The sequence below is a fragment of the Phoca vitulina genome, unplaced genomic scaffold (assembly GCF_004348235.1).
Source record: "Phoca vitulina isolate PV1807 unplaced genomic scaffold, GSC_HSeal_1.0 scaffold30, whole genome shotgun sequence".
Classification (NCBI taxonomy): Eukaryota; Metazoa; Chordata; class Mammalia; order Carnivora; family Phocidae; genus Phoca; species Phoca vitulina.
The window spans coordinates 23,438,792-23,452,835 of record NW_022589733.1 but is presented as its reverse complement, the minus strand read 5'-3'; the positions used below and the strand labels follow the sequence as shown (position 1 = coordinate 23,452,835).

The 14,044-nt window shown below is 39.4% G+C and overlaps 1 protein-coding gene across 1 annotated transcript in view; it reads left to right on the top strand.

Moving 5' to 3' along the window:
* The window catches only part of SF3B3 (splicing factor 3b subunit 3), a 43,463-nt gene that overhangs the window by 16,173 nt on the left and 13,246 nt on the right, over positions 1-14,044 (top strand). Inside the window, exons 9-15 of the mRNA XM_032424231.1 lie at positions 773-938; positions 3,797-3,892; positions 6,253-6,325; positions 11,487-11,638; positions 11,936-12,091; positions 12,856-13,011; positions 13,556-13,699. Of these exons, the coding sequence (XP_032280122.1) occupies positions 773-938; positions 3,797-3,892; positions 6,253-6,325; positions 11,487-11,638; positions 11,936-12,091; positions 12,856-13,011; positions 13,556-13,699 (943 nt within the window). The remainder of the gene's footprint in view (positions 1-772; positions 939-3,796; positions 3,893-6,252; positions 6,326-11,486; positions 11,639-11,935; positions 12,092-12,855; positions 13,012-13,555; positions 13,700-14,044) is intronic.

The window sequence follows — 14,044 nt, the reverse complement described above, 5'->3', positions numbered from 1 at the left end:
AAATAGGAAATGGGGTTGTAGATTTTCTTTGGATTTCGTTCACGTCATTTTATTTTAGGGGATTTAGGTGTCTGATTTCGTTTCATTTATGTCATTTATTTTAGGGACTTAGGTGTCTGATCAAATTTCTTTCACAAGTTTACAAATTTCACACATTCTCTGTGACCCAGTTCCCTAAAGTATAAATGGGATTTTTTTTTGGATTTCATTTATTTCATTTTATTTGACAAGCACTGTTCTTACTAGTTCCATGCCCTGTTCTACATACTCATTGAATTCTATGGGAAGGTACTACTCGTTTTTATAAGTTGATACAAGTGAGGCACAGAGAGATTAATAATATGAGGTAGTTAAGGGGCAGAGCTGGGATTCAAACCTGGGCACTCTAGTGCAAGCCAGGTGCTTTTAACCACTGTGGTACTAAGGTCTTTCATTGTACCAATCTGAATTCAGTAGTCCTTTTTTTTTTAAAAAAAAGTCTGTGCCCAACGTGGGGCTTAAACTCAAAACCCCAAGATCAGGAGTTGTATCCTGTATTGACTGAGCCAGTCAGATGCCCCCTGAATTCAGTAGTCTTAATTTCTTCATCCCATTCTATTCTAAGAAAGAAAACCCCACTTAGATAAACAGATTTTGAAGTATAGAAGCTGGCTTAATGCACTTTAGAATTTTGATTAGGTTTTTGTAAAGTGCTTTATGAGTGTTATGTTTATGGTAAACATCATCTTTAGACAGAAGGTGTTTAATTAAATTCTTCTGTGCTTCCTCCTAGTTACTTATATCAAATTGCACATCTTGGAGATGATGATGAAGAACCTGAGTTTTCATCTGCCATGCCTCTGGAAGAAGGAGACACGTTCTTCTTCCAACCAAGACCACTCAAAAACCTTGTGCTGGTTGATGAATTGGACAGTCTGTCTCCCATTTTGTTTTGCCAGGTGTGGGTCTTTCCAGTCACTTCCACAATGAGCAGTGCCAGCCAAATGTTTTTGAATCTGAACGAGTTTAAAGTTTTAACTGCAGTTAAATTAAGATATAGTCTAAGAATGAGATTCATCAGCATATCTGTGGAAATCACCAGAGTGTAAAGGTGGAAAGTGGGGAACTAAAACCATTACATAAATCCTTAGACTTTTTTTTTTAATTCTATAACTCGTGTTCAATATAAAAATTCTAAACTGTACACAAGGTGAATGGTAAAATTCCTACCCCCAGTCTTATTTTCAACTTTCTATCCACTGAGGATGCTGCTATTAACAACTTCCTGTGTTTGCTTCCAGGCATTTTCCTTGCATCTGTCAGTACACGTGTGTGTGTGTGTGTGTGTGTTTAAGAGAGAGAGCGTGGGGGGGGGGGGGAGGGGGAGAGAGAGAATTTCAAGCAGGCTCCAGGCCCAGCAGAGCCCTGATGCAGGGCTTGATCTCACGATCCCGAGATCATGACCTGAGCTGAAATCAAGAGTCTGACGTTTAACCACTGAGCCAGCCAGGTGCCCCACCCCTTTCTTTTTAATGTAAATAGGCTCATGTACTTCATAGTGTTGTGAAATTGACCTTTTAGCAGTTAAGAGTCTATGAATATTTGTAGTCGATGAACACCTATATCTATCTTATTTTAACACTTCATTTCTTAAAATACTCCAGAGACATTTGGGATCAATCAGTAACAACTTTTTAAAAATATATCCTCAGGGAGGAACCCAAGGTGGCCCAGGATGGGGACTGTGTCCCTGCTGCTGGCACTCAATTGTAGGAGGAATTTTGCCATGCCTTTGTATCCTGGATTGCAGGGGTTTGAGTGACCATTAGGCACCAGCCTACCCTGTCTAGTTGATCACACTTTTAATAGAGGTTTGTTTACTTTGTGCTGGGGAAACAAGTCAGGATTAAGGCACTATTCCTGGTAAAATTAACCATTCTTGAAATGAACTGCTTTTGTTCTTTCTTTTTGAGAAGATTAGCCCTGAAGCAGTAGAAAATACTAAGTAATTCCTGACTAGATTATTAGTGATTCCCCCCCCCCCCCCGCCGCCTTTCATTGGAATTTGAGGAAATAATTATGTAAATAGTTTGTAGGTAAAAGATAAAATTAACAGAAAGTTCCAGTATCTGTAGTGGGGCTAAGCATTTTTTTGTGCCAGATGTCTTTACTAGTCTGGTGAGGCAACTGGATTTCTTCTCTGAATAATGTTATTATATATATATATATATATATATATATATATATATATATATTTAAAGATTTTATTTATTTAGAGAGAAAGTAACGCGTGTCTGCGTGTGTACACGCACATGTGAGCAGGGGGAGGGGCAGAGGGGGAGAGAGAGACTCTCAAGCAAACTCCGCGCAATTTGGAGCCTGATGCGGGGCTTGGTCTCATAACCCTGAGATCATGACCTGTGCTTAAATCAGGAGTTGGACACTTAACTGAGTCACCCAGGCACTCCCCCTCCCTTTTTTTTTTTTTTTTAAGATTTGTCTTTGAATATTTTCATTTTATTTTATTTTTTTAAGATTTTATTTATTTATTTATTTATTTATTTTTTAAAGATTTATTTATTTATTTATTTGAGAGAGAGAGAATGAGAGAGAGCGAGTACATGAGAGGGGGGAGGGTCAGAGGGAGAAGCAGACTCCCTGCCGAGCAGGGAGCCCGATGCGGGACTCGATCCAGGGACTCCAGGATCATGACCTGAGCCGAAGGCAGTTGCTTAACCAACTGAGCCACCCAGGCGCCCAAGATTTTATTTATTTATTTGACAGAGGGAACACAAGCAGGGGGAGTGGGAGAGGGAGAAGCAGACTTCCCGACGAGCAGGGAGCCCGATGTGGGGCTCGATCCTAGGACCCTGGGATCATGACCTGAGCCGAAGGCAGACACCCAACGACTGAGCCACCCAGGCGCCCCTGAATATTTTTAAATGCATGTAGTTATACACATAAAGTAGCCAAGATAGCAAGATATTTTTAAGTTATGAAAAAGTAATATATGTGCTTCTTTATCAAGGCTTTAAGTAACAAGATGGTGCATTTGAAATAGGTGAGTTAATTTTTTTAAAGAAGAGATCAGTGTGAAGGCTGTACGCATTCAACACAATATTTGTCCATGTTACAGTAAACTGTATTGCCTTATAGACAGTCAAGAATTTTCCTTGAACTGACCTCTTTGACAAAACTACAGTACAAATGATTGGCCTCATTATATATTGACCAACAGATGTACTGGAAAGCAGCTAGATGTCTGGGATACACCATAACACATGGCTTCCCCATCTGGTGGCTGAACAATCTGGTATAGTTACCCAGTGGTTAGTTACATCATAGGAGTATCTGTAGATAAGGCAACTTTGATAATGTGTAGTCTAGCAGATCTGTTGAATGTAACTTTGAAGTAGTGATGAGAGGAATAATTGGAAGTATGTAAGTTTTAATGTTATATGAGTAAATGTCATTTTTATTGGTGACAGTCACAGATACTGGTAATATTATAGTTTATATTTTTAGTTGAAAGGAAATACTAAATTTCAGTTCAAGGTTATATAACACTCATTTTACTAGCTGTAAAAAAATACTTTGCTAACTGAAGAACTGATGCAAATCTTTTTTGTTAGTAAAACTTGTTGCTTCAAACTGGTTTGCTTTTTGGAACATGAGGGCTTTTCCCCTTAATGATGCCAGGGCTTGTAGCCAATATATAAGCTTAGTAAACTAAAAAGTACTTTGTTCCCCAAGAAAATCAGGTTTAGTTGTGAAAACTTGGTATAAGTAGACATTTTTTTCCTTTTTCTCTGTTCAGATAGCTGATCTGGCCAATGAAGACACACCACAGCTCTATGTGGCCTGTGGTAGGGGACCCCGATCATCTCTGAGAGTCCTAAGGCATGGACTTGAGGTAAGCTGAGAATCACTGAAAAAGCAGCTTATGGCTTTATTCTGATGAGATCAATGATATATTTAATGTTTATATGAAAGAAAAAATGTTTTATTCCTCTTCTTTTTCCATAACAAAGTTTAAATTTCCTGATCTTTAACATGTTAGCACAGTAGACATATTTTTAAAAATTGGCAAATGGGGTTAAAAAGGGGAAAATAACCCCTACTGGCTCCAGGTTCACCAGCTAAAACATGGAGGAAGTCTGTGTGGAGCATTTTATTCCATTTTCTTCTAGCCTTGGTCTGTATTCAAAGTGTTTAGGTATTTATGTATTTTTAACTATATTAATACTATATTTTTTTATATTTTATATTTATATATATGTAAGTTTATTTTATGTTCCTAAGTTGTATTCTTTTTAATGTTTTTGCAATATTCCACTATAGTGGATGGATCAGAATTCATTTAATAAATCCTTTATTGCTGGATCTTTTAGGTGACATGGACACTCAAATCCCATATCCTCTTAATTTGTTCTAAGGTTGATGCTTTTCTTAGCAAGTTCCCTGGAGTTGATTTTGTTAAGAGAAAATAAAGCTTCCTATGGCAGTTTGCTTTAGAGTTGGGGGTTGGCAGACTATAAACTCTCAGTGACCCACTGCGTGTTTTTGTAAATTTTTATTGGAACACAGCCAAGATGACTGACCTTGGTTTTGAATTCTGGCTCTACCATTTAATAGCTGTTACTAAGCTTTAGTTTCTCCTCTTCTATAAAATGAGCTCAGTAATGGTACCTGCTTTAAAGATTGTGTGAATTAAATGAGATAATGCATATGAAGAAGCACTTAGCTCAAGGTCTGGCATACAATAGCTGTTCAATTTATGCTAGCTATTAATACTGCTGTTTCAGGGAATTTGAAAATTTTTTGGCTCTGCCAAAACACTCATCAGGCTAGTAAATTTTTAATGACTTGAACCCAATTTAGACTAACAGTTTTTGATTGCTCATCAGATACCATTCAGCATTTGACAGAAGCTAACATTCTCCACCAAAAGTGCATACATGCATTAACAGAAAATTTTGTGTACAGTGTAAGAATCCAATTAAGAATTGTTTTTGAGTCTTCCACCTCTTCCCACTTTTTTCCAGTTCTACAAAAGATCTCTGTTATACAGAAAAATATTTTGAAATTGTTAAACGTTACTTTGTTCCTCTATATCTATTTGTTGAACCTTGTTGTTAAGCTAGATTATGGTCTCATTTGAGCAGGGTCACTGTCACATGTTATATTTGGTATAGAGTATGGCACTCCAAAACTGATATTTTATTGGTGATGAAGTTTTCCACAATTTTCCTGTTCCATGATCAGGTATTACTATTATTTTATTAGTTAAGTAAAAAAAAAAAAAGGTAATGCCTTTAATGGGTATATGTGAGTACTCTCTGTAAAATGTGGTTACATGGTACAATATTTTAAGCACATCATTTCTGGGTCATTTAAAAGTAACATTTTTATTTTGGAATGGTTTTATATTTACAGAAAAATTACAGGAATTTTATAGTGAGTTCATATGTAACCTACACCTAGTTTTCCCTTCTAGATAATTTAGTTCATCTCAAATATTTCATTTCCTCTCATATTTGAGAACTATAGGATACTCAGAGGATTCTTGACTCTAACCTTAGGTACCATAAAATCTAGTAGGAAGGACAGAATAATTCCTGAAATCACTTTTTAGGTAAATGCGCTAGGAGGTGATGATTTCTGTGAGAGCTTATAGGAGGGAGAGTGGACTGCCTTGCAAGAGGATAAGGGAAGATTTTTCCTAAAGGATGTGGCATTTGAATTGGCTGTTGAGAGATGGGATTTGGCCTTAAGGGAGCTAGGGAAGAAATGGGATGCTAACTTAGATGATGGCCTGTTTCAGTCTATGTGCTCTCTTTTTGAGGAGGATGCAGGCATGTCATACTGAAAGAAATCGTATGGTTTTTGCTGCAACAACTATCCTAAATATTCCATCACTTTTTGCTAAACTTTGTTACGGGGATTGCCAGTATTTCCAAGCCTTTTTGGTTCTTAGTGTTGTTCTTCTTTTTTTTTAATAAAATGATTCCATTTTTTTAAAGATTAAAAAAATTTTTTTTGTTTTACTTTTAAGTAATCTCTACAATCCAACATGGGGCTTGAACTTACAACCCCAAGATCAAGAGTCACATACTCTACCAACGGAGCCACCCAGGTGCCCTGGTTCCATTCTTTTAATCCAACGTGCAGTGTGAGCACTGCCTTTTTGGAATCCTGTTAACTAGTGTAGTTGTAAGCAAGGAGCTAAGTTCTATGCTCACTGGATCTGTGGTTTGTCTCCTCTCCTATCAGGTATCAGAAATGGCTGTCTCTGAGTTACCCGGTAACCCCAATGCTGTCTGGACAGTGCGTCGGCACATTGAAGGTAAGCAGCCCTTTCCCAGTAGTCAAAATGCGGGTCTGGGTGACATTGACAATAGAAGGCTTAGGAGTCTGCATTCATAAAATTTCTGTATTGCTTTATTTAGCAATATACTAGAAACATTTTCTGGCCTGACACCATGTTTCTCAGACTCTCTGAATCAGGATGCCTTCACTTTTTTGTGCACATGAGTAAGGGGACTATATTCATCTTTAGGATACTGGTTCCATCTGTGTAAGAGGTGTGGTGTGAGGGAAAGTTTTCGCTTCCTCATTTTTCTTCAGTGTTTTCTTCTATTGTGCTGAAACCACGGTGAAGTTGAAGGTGTTGTTCTAGGTATTAAGAGGTTTGATTAAGCTTATTAATTAGTCCTGCTCAGTGGGTGTAGTTGTGTTTCAGGAAAGTTTAGATTGAGATTGAATGGAATCAGAATTTTAGAGTGGGTGGAAAAGAAGGGATGGAGGAAACAGTCCATGCTCCTGGATAAAAGTAGTCACTTCATCCTAAAATTATGAAATTTAAGTGAAAATGCTTAATAGTACAATAGCAGGAAAGTCTTGAGTCCATTGAATTTGAGAAATGAAACTTAATTCTCATTTTCCCTTGGATTCTTCGGGGGTGTAGGTCATTTCTATTCCTAGACTTCGTCTTCCTCTTGTTCCCTTAGGAATGTCGGCCTGGTGAGTAAGATCACCCTGGCCAGCATACAAAGCTTTTTCAAGAGAACAGCTGGAAATCTTCCTGATATTTTGATCTCCTCATGTTTTGATGTTCTAATGTTTGATTTTATGGGAGCTGGGAAATGTGTAGGAGGGAAACCTCTTCCTATTAGTAGAATGCACATTGTGGTGGATTTTGTTTTCATGTGGACATTTGAGCCAAGTCTGAGATGAGTAGAAAGAAAAAAGAAAAAGCAAACAGGAAATTAGTAGCTTCATTTTTGCTGAGAAGATAATTCTCGATGATTGATTTTGAAGGATTTCCCCTTTATGTGTAATGTCTTCATAAAGAAACTGGTCAGTATTGATGTACATCTTTAGCTTCGTGGCTGGTTGATATTACAGCTCTTGATGTAAACATTGCCTACACTTTGAATTTTTTGAGCCTTTGAGATAAAACCTAATATTCCCCCCTCTTGTTTTTTTGTTTCATTTTCTATTTCTTAAATTGAACATAGGTTTAGATTTACAGGAAGGTTACCCCTCATTTTTATGATGAAGGCAGAAAAATCACACAGGTTGACTTTTCCAAGATAGTGCATTGAGGTAATAGAGACTGAAAGCACGGACTCTGAACTTCCAATCCAGTGTTCATTTGACTAACCCTGTAGTGGGAGTCTGTGGGTCTTGCTGGTTTTTTAGGATAAGTGCTGTATTCTTCATCCTGCAGTTTCTCAAGTGTCTACCTTGTACTCAGAGTAATTAAGGTAGGACCCTTCCTCTCAGGGCACTTGGAGTCTAAAAAAGAAGACAAGTATACAACACTGTTGTGTGTGCTGATGTAATGAAAGGCACAGGCATGTTGCCAGGACAGGGAATGGGCTTATGTTGGAGAATCAGAATCAGGTGGACAGTGCTTGATAAGTCAGTGATAAGTAGTATGTTGCATGATGGAACTTGTAGCTGAAATTTTTTCTTCTCTAAATACCAAAATCTAGGAAAAGACTTAAATCCTGATAAATTTTACTCTTTAGAAACTATAATTTGGGTGATCACCCACAAAAACAGGTCAGGTTCTCTCTGTTCGTTCTCTTTCCAGATACTCCAAGTTACTGTTGAGTGAATAGCCCACATGTCCACACATGCTGTAGTCTTCCAGGCAACTACTAACCTTGGCTGGTACGTGGTGATGCACACTACCAATACCAAGCCTTTTTTTCTCTTCCACAGGTGGCTGGTGAAGGTGCTGATCACCACAGGTGTGTACGTACTGCTAGGGTCTACCATGGGGTCTTATAGTTTACCCAGGGAGAGGGATCTGCACAAAGTAATAAGACTGCCCTGATGGCATCTCTCAGAGGGTAACTTTGCAGTTGGCTGTCGTGCATTATAGAGATGCATGCCCATCTGCCTGTATATTATGTGGTCTGAGGCAGGAATCAGCGTCCTTACTTTTTCCCTTAGTGGAAAATATGACTAATTTGTCTTTCACTAAGCTGAAAGAACCTACAGCTAGGAAAACCTTAACTCCATACTCTCCTTTGGAGTTTTGTATGTTCCAGTTGTACTGACTCAAGTCCTGGAGAAAACTGCCTTTTTTGGGAGTATAATCAGGACTGCTGAGGCAAGACAGGCACGAAGTAGTCCGAGTATAAAGTAAGAATGAGATACTGGAAGCTTAAGTCACTTTACCTTTTAGAGTGAGCTGTTGAGCTTCAGATACTAAGGCAGAGGAAAGAAGAATAAAGTATTCCCTCCTCTGTGGGCTGCTTCAGCAGTGCTCAGAAGTCCTATTTAAGTGAGAAAGATGCATTCTCATACCCTAATACATTCTTCACTGAGGTATGAACTAATGTTCTTTTTTTTATATATATAAGATTTTTTTTTTTTTTTTTAAGACTGTATTTATTTGAGAGCAAGAGAGACAGAGATAGAGCACAAGTGGAAGGAGTGGGAGAAGCAGGCTCCCGGCTCGATCCCAGGACCCTGGGATCATGACCTGAGCCGAAGCAGAGGCTTAACTGACTGAGCCTCCCAGGCGCCCCTGAACTACTCTTCTTTTATATGAAACTTGTAACTTCTGGAAGAAGGCAAAGTGGATATTTATGGTCATTTACCTTGATTTTGTTCTGAATTCCAACTTTTAACCTATAGCTTCCCTAGGACATGAGCAACTAGCCTGCTATAGGTCCTCCTGGCTGGAGAACGGAGACGGGAGAAGTTACAGTGTGCTTAGTATTCACAGAGTAATAGATGTTATGAGGAAATCTGTGATACAAAGCAGCTCTACTGCTTGTTGACTTGCTCAGGGAATGTAAGACCCTATTAAGTCCACTGAGCATCTCTTTTATTTTTATATCTGAGCAGTTTGGGGCCTTGGGTCAAAGGGAAGATAAAGACCCAGGCAGCCCACCTTCCTTCGTCTCCTCATTCTTTTGCACGTTAGTTAAAATTTGCATGGTCTCTTTGCTGGAAGTTTCTCCCTTTCCCCTTGACTGAAGGAAGAGACCAGAAATCCTGACCATTTAACAGCCATTTGTTGTTTGGCTGTAATTTGCTCTGGCACAGTTTTTAGGATACTAGGTTTCAGTAATGAGAATGTGGGAAAGGACAATATTCATGTAGTTAAAATTAAGCAATTTCTGTTATTTTTAGACACTATAAATTTCCAGTTCAAAAACAGCTGGAGTAAAGCTTCCAGGTTTGGTGTTGTGTGGAGATTCATTTTGGTTTTGTTGTAAACTATTAAGATATCCATTTCAGGGACAACCATGTCCTTACTCACATGATGGTGAACAGTGCTGTCTTACAAAGCCATTTTATAAGGTGTCTCCAAAGCATTTGATACATTTTAACAGTTGTAACAAAAATAATCTAAAACTAGCTATCCGCTTCTCCAGTGTTACTCCTTATGATTTGGAACTTGAACGCTTATTCTGGATTCCTGGTATAGCCATTGGATTATACCCGTTGGGAAAGATCTTTGATCTTTGCCTTTCAGCCACCCATTCAGTATATGCATGTATTAAGCACAGGTTTGGAAAACAGTACTCACCCTTACTGGGTGAGTAATTTCATGTGTAAAGCAATTTCATAAATTATATTTATTTCTATATATTTCTATTTAAAAATGCTGATTACAGTTCATCAAGTTGAACATGTCCTGCTCATAGGGCAGAATATTACTCTAGGCTACACCAATGATACATCTTCAGTTGGCCTCTTTTTCTGTGAAGAACACTGATTCTTCTGAACTAATTGAGTAATCTTGGTTCAACTGAATCATCTTTGGAGCAATCAGAATCTGAACTATGTTCTTGATGTGAGTGGGGTGGATCAGCCCTATGGTACTAAACTCTGACAAGGGCTTAGGCACTAAGGGTCCTGTAGCTACTTTAATTTAGTACCCTCCCCCCCCCCAAAAAAAAAAACACCTTAATTTAGTACCTTGTCTACTTGTCATTCTGTCCTGTTCACCTGATTTCTTATGGGGGAAGGGGGACGGAAAGGGGAATTGATACAGAAAATTCAAATGTAAAATAGGGAAATCTCAATCCTTTCTGAAAAATAAATATACCTTTCTTTATTTAGCATTTATCAAGCTGTATGCCCAACGTTGTGCTGGATGTGGGAGACACACAGAAGCTGTTTTATGTGTAGGATGGCATATATGGGAAATGGGTGGCCTTTAACAATGGGATCTGTATGAGAAACTTCTGGGATTGCCTGTATTCAGATCCTCTGACTTTGAGAAACTCATTAGTGTTTGTTTATCCATAACTATGTTTTGTTAAATGAAAAGCAAATCCTAATAGGGTTGCTTATGACTCCTAAATAGTTGCATTTTTAAATAATGAGAGTAGAGAGGTCAAGGACTGACAATACAAACAGAGCCCCCCCATCCCCCCCCCACTTCCTGGTTAATGCTCTTACCTCATTCTTATTGGGACATCCTGGGATTCTCAGTTATGAACCTGAGAATGATAGTCTCATTGAAGCTTAAATAATCTCTTTTATTCATTAGGTCTTGTGTTCCCACATAAGCTTCTTTTGAAAGAGGCTGGGGACCTTTCCTGGTTGTAAGGATTATCTTTAAGAATGAATTGTGATTTGCATCTGGCACAAATAAACAAGCTCTAGCTTCAGTATATATAAATATTGTAGTATTCAGAACTTCGTCCTAATTGGTTACCCTGCTTTGTCTTCTTGCATTTTTCCGGCAGATGTCTCAAGAAAAATTAGCTTTCGGAGGTATTGGGGTGGGTATATCTACTCTCAATGTATTTAGGCATTTAAGGAAGCAAAGTATATCTGTAGGCTGTTACGACCTTCAATTATCTTTTGGATCATCCTGTGCCGTTTGCCACATGAGTGTGTGTGTGTGATGGCTACACATAGAAGAAGTGCCTTGGAAGGTTTCTGAAGAGAAAACATAGTATGTCTCAGTTAGCTTTGTAACTAATGAGTTCTTAGCTAACCACCTCCTCTTATCTTCCCTTTTGCAGATGAGTTTGATGCCTACATCATTGTGTCTTTCGTGAATGCCACACTTGTGTTGTCCATCGGAGAGACTGTGGAAGAAGTGACTGACTCTGGGTTCCTGGGCACCACCCCAACCTTGTCCTGCTCGTTGTTAGGAGATGATGCCTTGGTGCAGGTGAGGTTCCCCGAGAGTTACTCACTCACCTTACTTTGTCCTTTCATTGTGGTGTAGGCTGCTGTGCTCACATTAATGAGCTTTGAGTTCTTTTGAAGTGGACGTTGCAAACATGAACTTGTTTTAAGTTGACCTGTCCGGGGCCTAGTAACTCCCTTTTTGTCATTGACCCAATGGATGACTGAAATGCAGTGGCTCCAGTTCTAACAAGAGTGACCGATCTGTGAGGTGTGTGGGTCATGCTGAGCAATGAGTCACATTGCTAAAGTCCAGTTTCCTTCTGGTCACTGACTCTAGGTGTATCCTGATGGCATTCGACACATACGAGCAGACAAGAGAGTCAATGAGTGGAAGACCCCTGGAAAGAAAACGATTGTGAAATGTGCAGTGAACCAGCGACAGGTGGTGATCGCCCTGACAGGAGGAGAGCTGGTCTATTTTGAGATGGATCCTGTATGTTATTTTATCATTCATTGTGGGACTTAGTGTAAGGGTCCAGAGGTAAAGATGAGAGTTGTAGTCCAGTATCTAGATGATACTCACAAGGAGAATTCAAGAGGGAAAGTGTACATAAGCCAGTCTGGCCCGGTGGGGGTGGGGTGGGAAGGGTAAGTTCATGTCTTAATTCTAACTGGAGTTATGAAATCCCATCTTAGCAGTGAAATACTTGCTTCTCTTGCCCTTCGCACTCTACTTTTCCACCAAATATTGGCCATAAGTTTTAATTTTTATAATCTGAAGCCATTTCAGAAATTTTCTTTTGCTTTTCTGTATGGAAGCATGTTGGGTATACTTAATTATCATGCTCTTAGTGTCTGGATGTGGCCAACCTGATAGTCTAACTGTACCTCTGGTTGAGATTTCTTTGTCTTTAAGTTCCGTATTTGAACTCTCTTTTACCCAGAGTATTTTCATGAACAGATAAACAGTTTTATGTGTTCCTATTTCCTGAGAGCTAGGCTTGCTTTAGAAAATTTATGGCATGTTGTATTTGTCTAAGATAAAGATACTGTGTTGTCTCTTGATTGTCTTGTCAGTAATTTTGCTTGCTGCTCGCCTGTAGAGTTCAGTCTTGGGACCTCAGAGAAATTCTTGGTCATTGATGATAGTAAGAGTGAGAGGAAGCAAAAAGGAATTTAACAGTCCCTCTTCCCAGGGCCCAGGGTTTAGGGGCAAGTTGGAGTGGTTTGTCACCTTTCTCTGTGTCACTTCTGTAGTCAGGACAGCTGAATGAATACACAGAGCGGAAGGAGATGTCGGCAGATGTAGTATGCATGAGTCTGGCCAACGTGCCTCCTGGAGAGCAGCGGTCTCGCTTCCTGGCTGTGGGGCTGGTGGACAATACTGTCAGAATCATCTCTCTGGATCCCTCAGTGAGTGTTACCCTCGACTTCAAGGATCTTCCCACTGGAACCTGAGCTGCTGGCGCACTCCTGATGGGCATCTCTGGGATCAGCTGGGCTAGCCCCTGCAGTCAGCACCTGCTGCTTCTGATTATCGTAGCAGCACACCTCAGGAATTTTCTGCAGTACTTTAAAGATCCTGATCCCAGACTACTAAATGCTTTCTTGCCTTAAGCCTTGACTCACTTTTATAGTTAAAAAACAACCCAAGACTGTTTGCAGAAAAGGACTTGGACTGGCTCTGGGATGGCTTTTAAGATTAGGTGCCCTTTGCTTATTTTTACTTCTACCATTATCCACTTCTATGGAAAGGAAAGCATGGTTCTCTCCAGAGCTTATTCTAAGATTTGGTTTAACTAACTAGTAGTAACCCATATAGAACTTACTCTATAGGATTCCCCTGTCCACAAGAAAGTTATTTTTATTTCTCCACTCCTCGAATTAGATTTCCCTGGGTAGATTTTTCCAAAATTGGTCATTTCTTATGTTTTATTCTTTTCTCTTTCCTCCTTAGGACTGTTTGCAGCCTCTGAGCATGCAGGCTCTCCCAGCCCAGCCTGAGTCCTTGTGTATTGTGGAAATGGGTGGGACTGAGAAGCAAGATGAGTTGGGTGAGAGGGGCTCTATTGGCTTCTTGTACCTGAATATTGGGTTACAGGTAAGAGATCCAAGGCTAACATTGTATCAACCCTTTAGCTTTTGTGCAGTCCCTGTTCAATACGGGCATTTGCTGTGCCTTTTCAGTTTACCACCTTATGAAAAGTGAAGGGTGCTACTGTGTGTTCCATTTCTCTCAGCTCTTATTAGAACAAGTCAGGCCTAGGACAAAGTTTTTGAGGAGTCTTTGATAGAGGTGTGTTGTGATCACTGCTCTGGGTCAAAACTAGAGGGGTTCCTCAAGAGTCCTTTGCAGTTCTCACAATATGCAGCTTTTGGAAACTAATACCTCTTGGTTTATAATGGGCTCCTTTAGTCATAAAGGACTCCTGGGTGTGCCCTATTG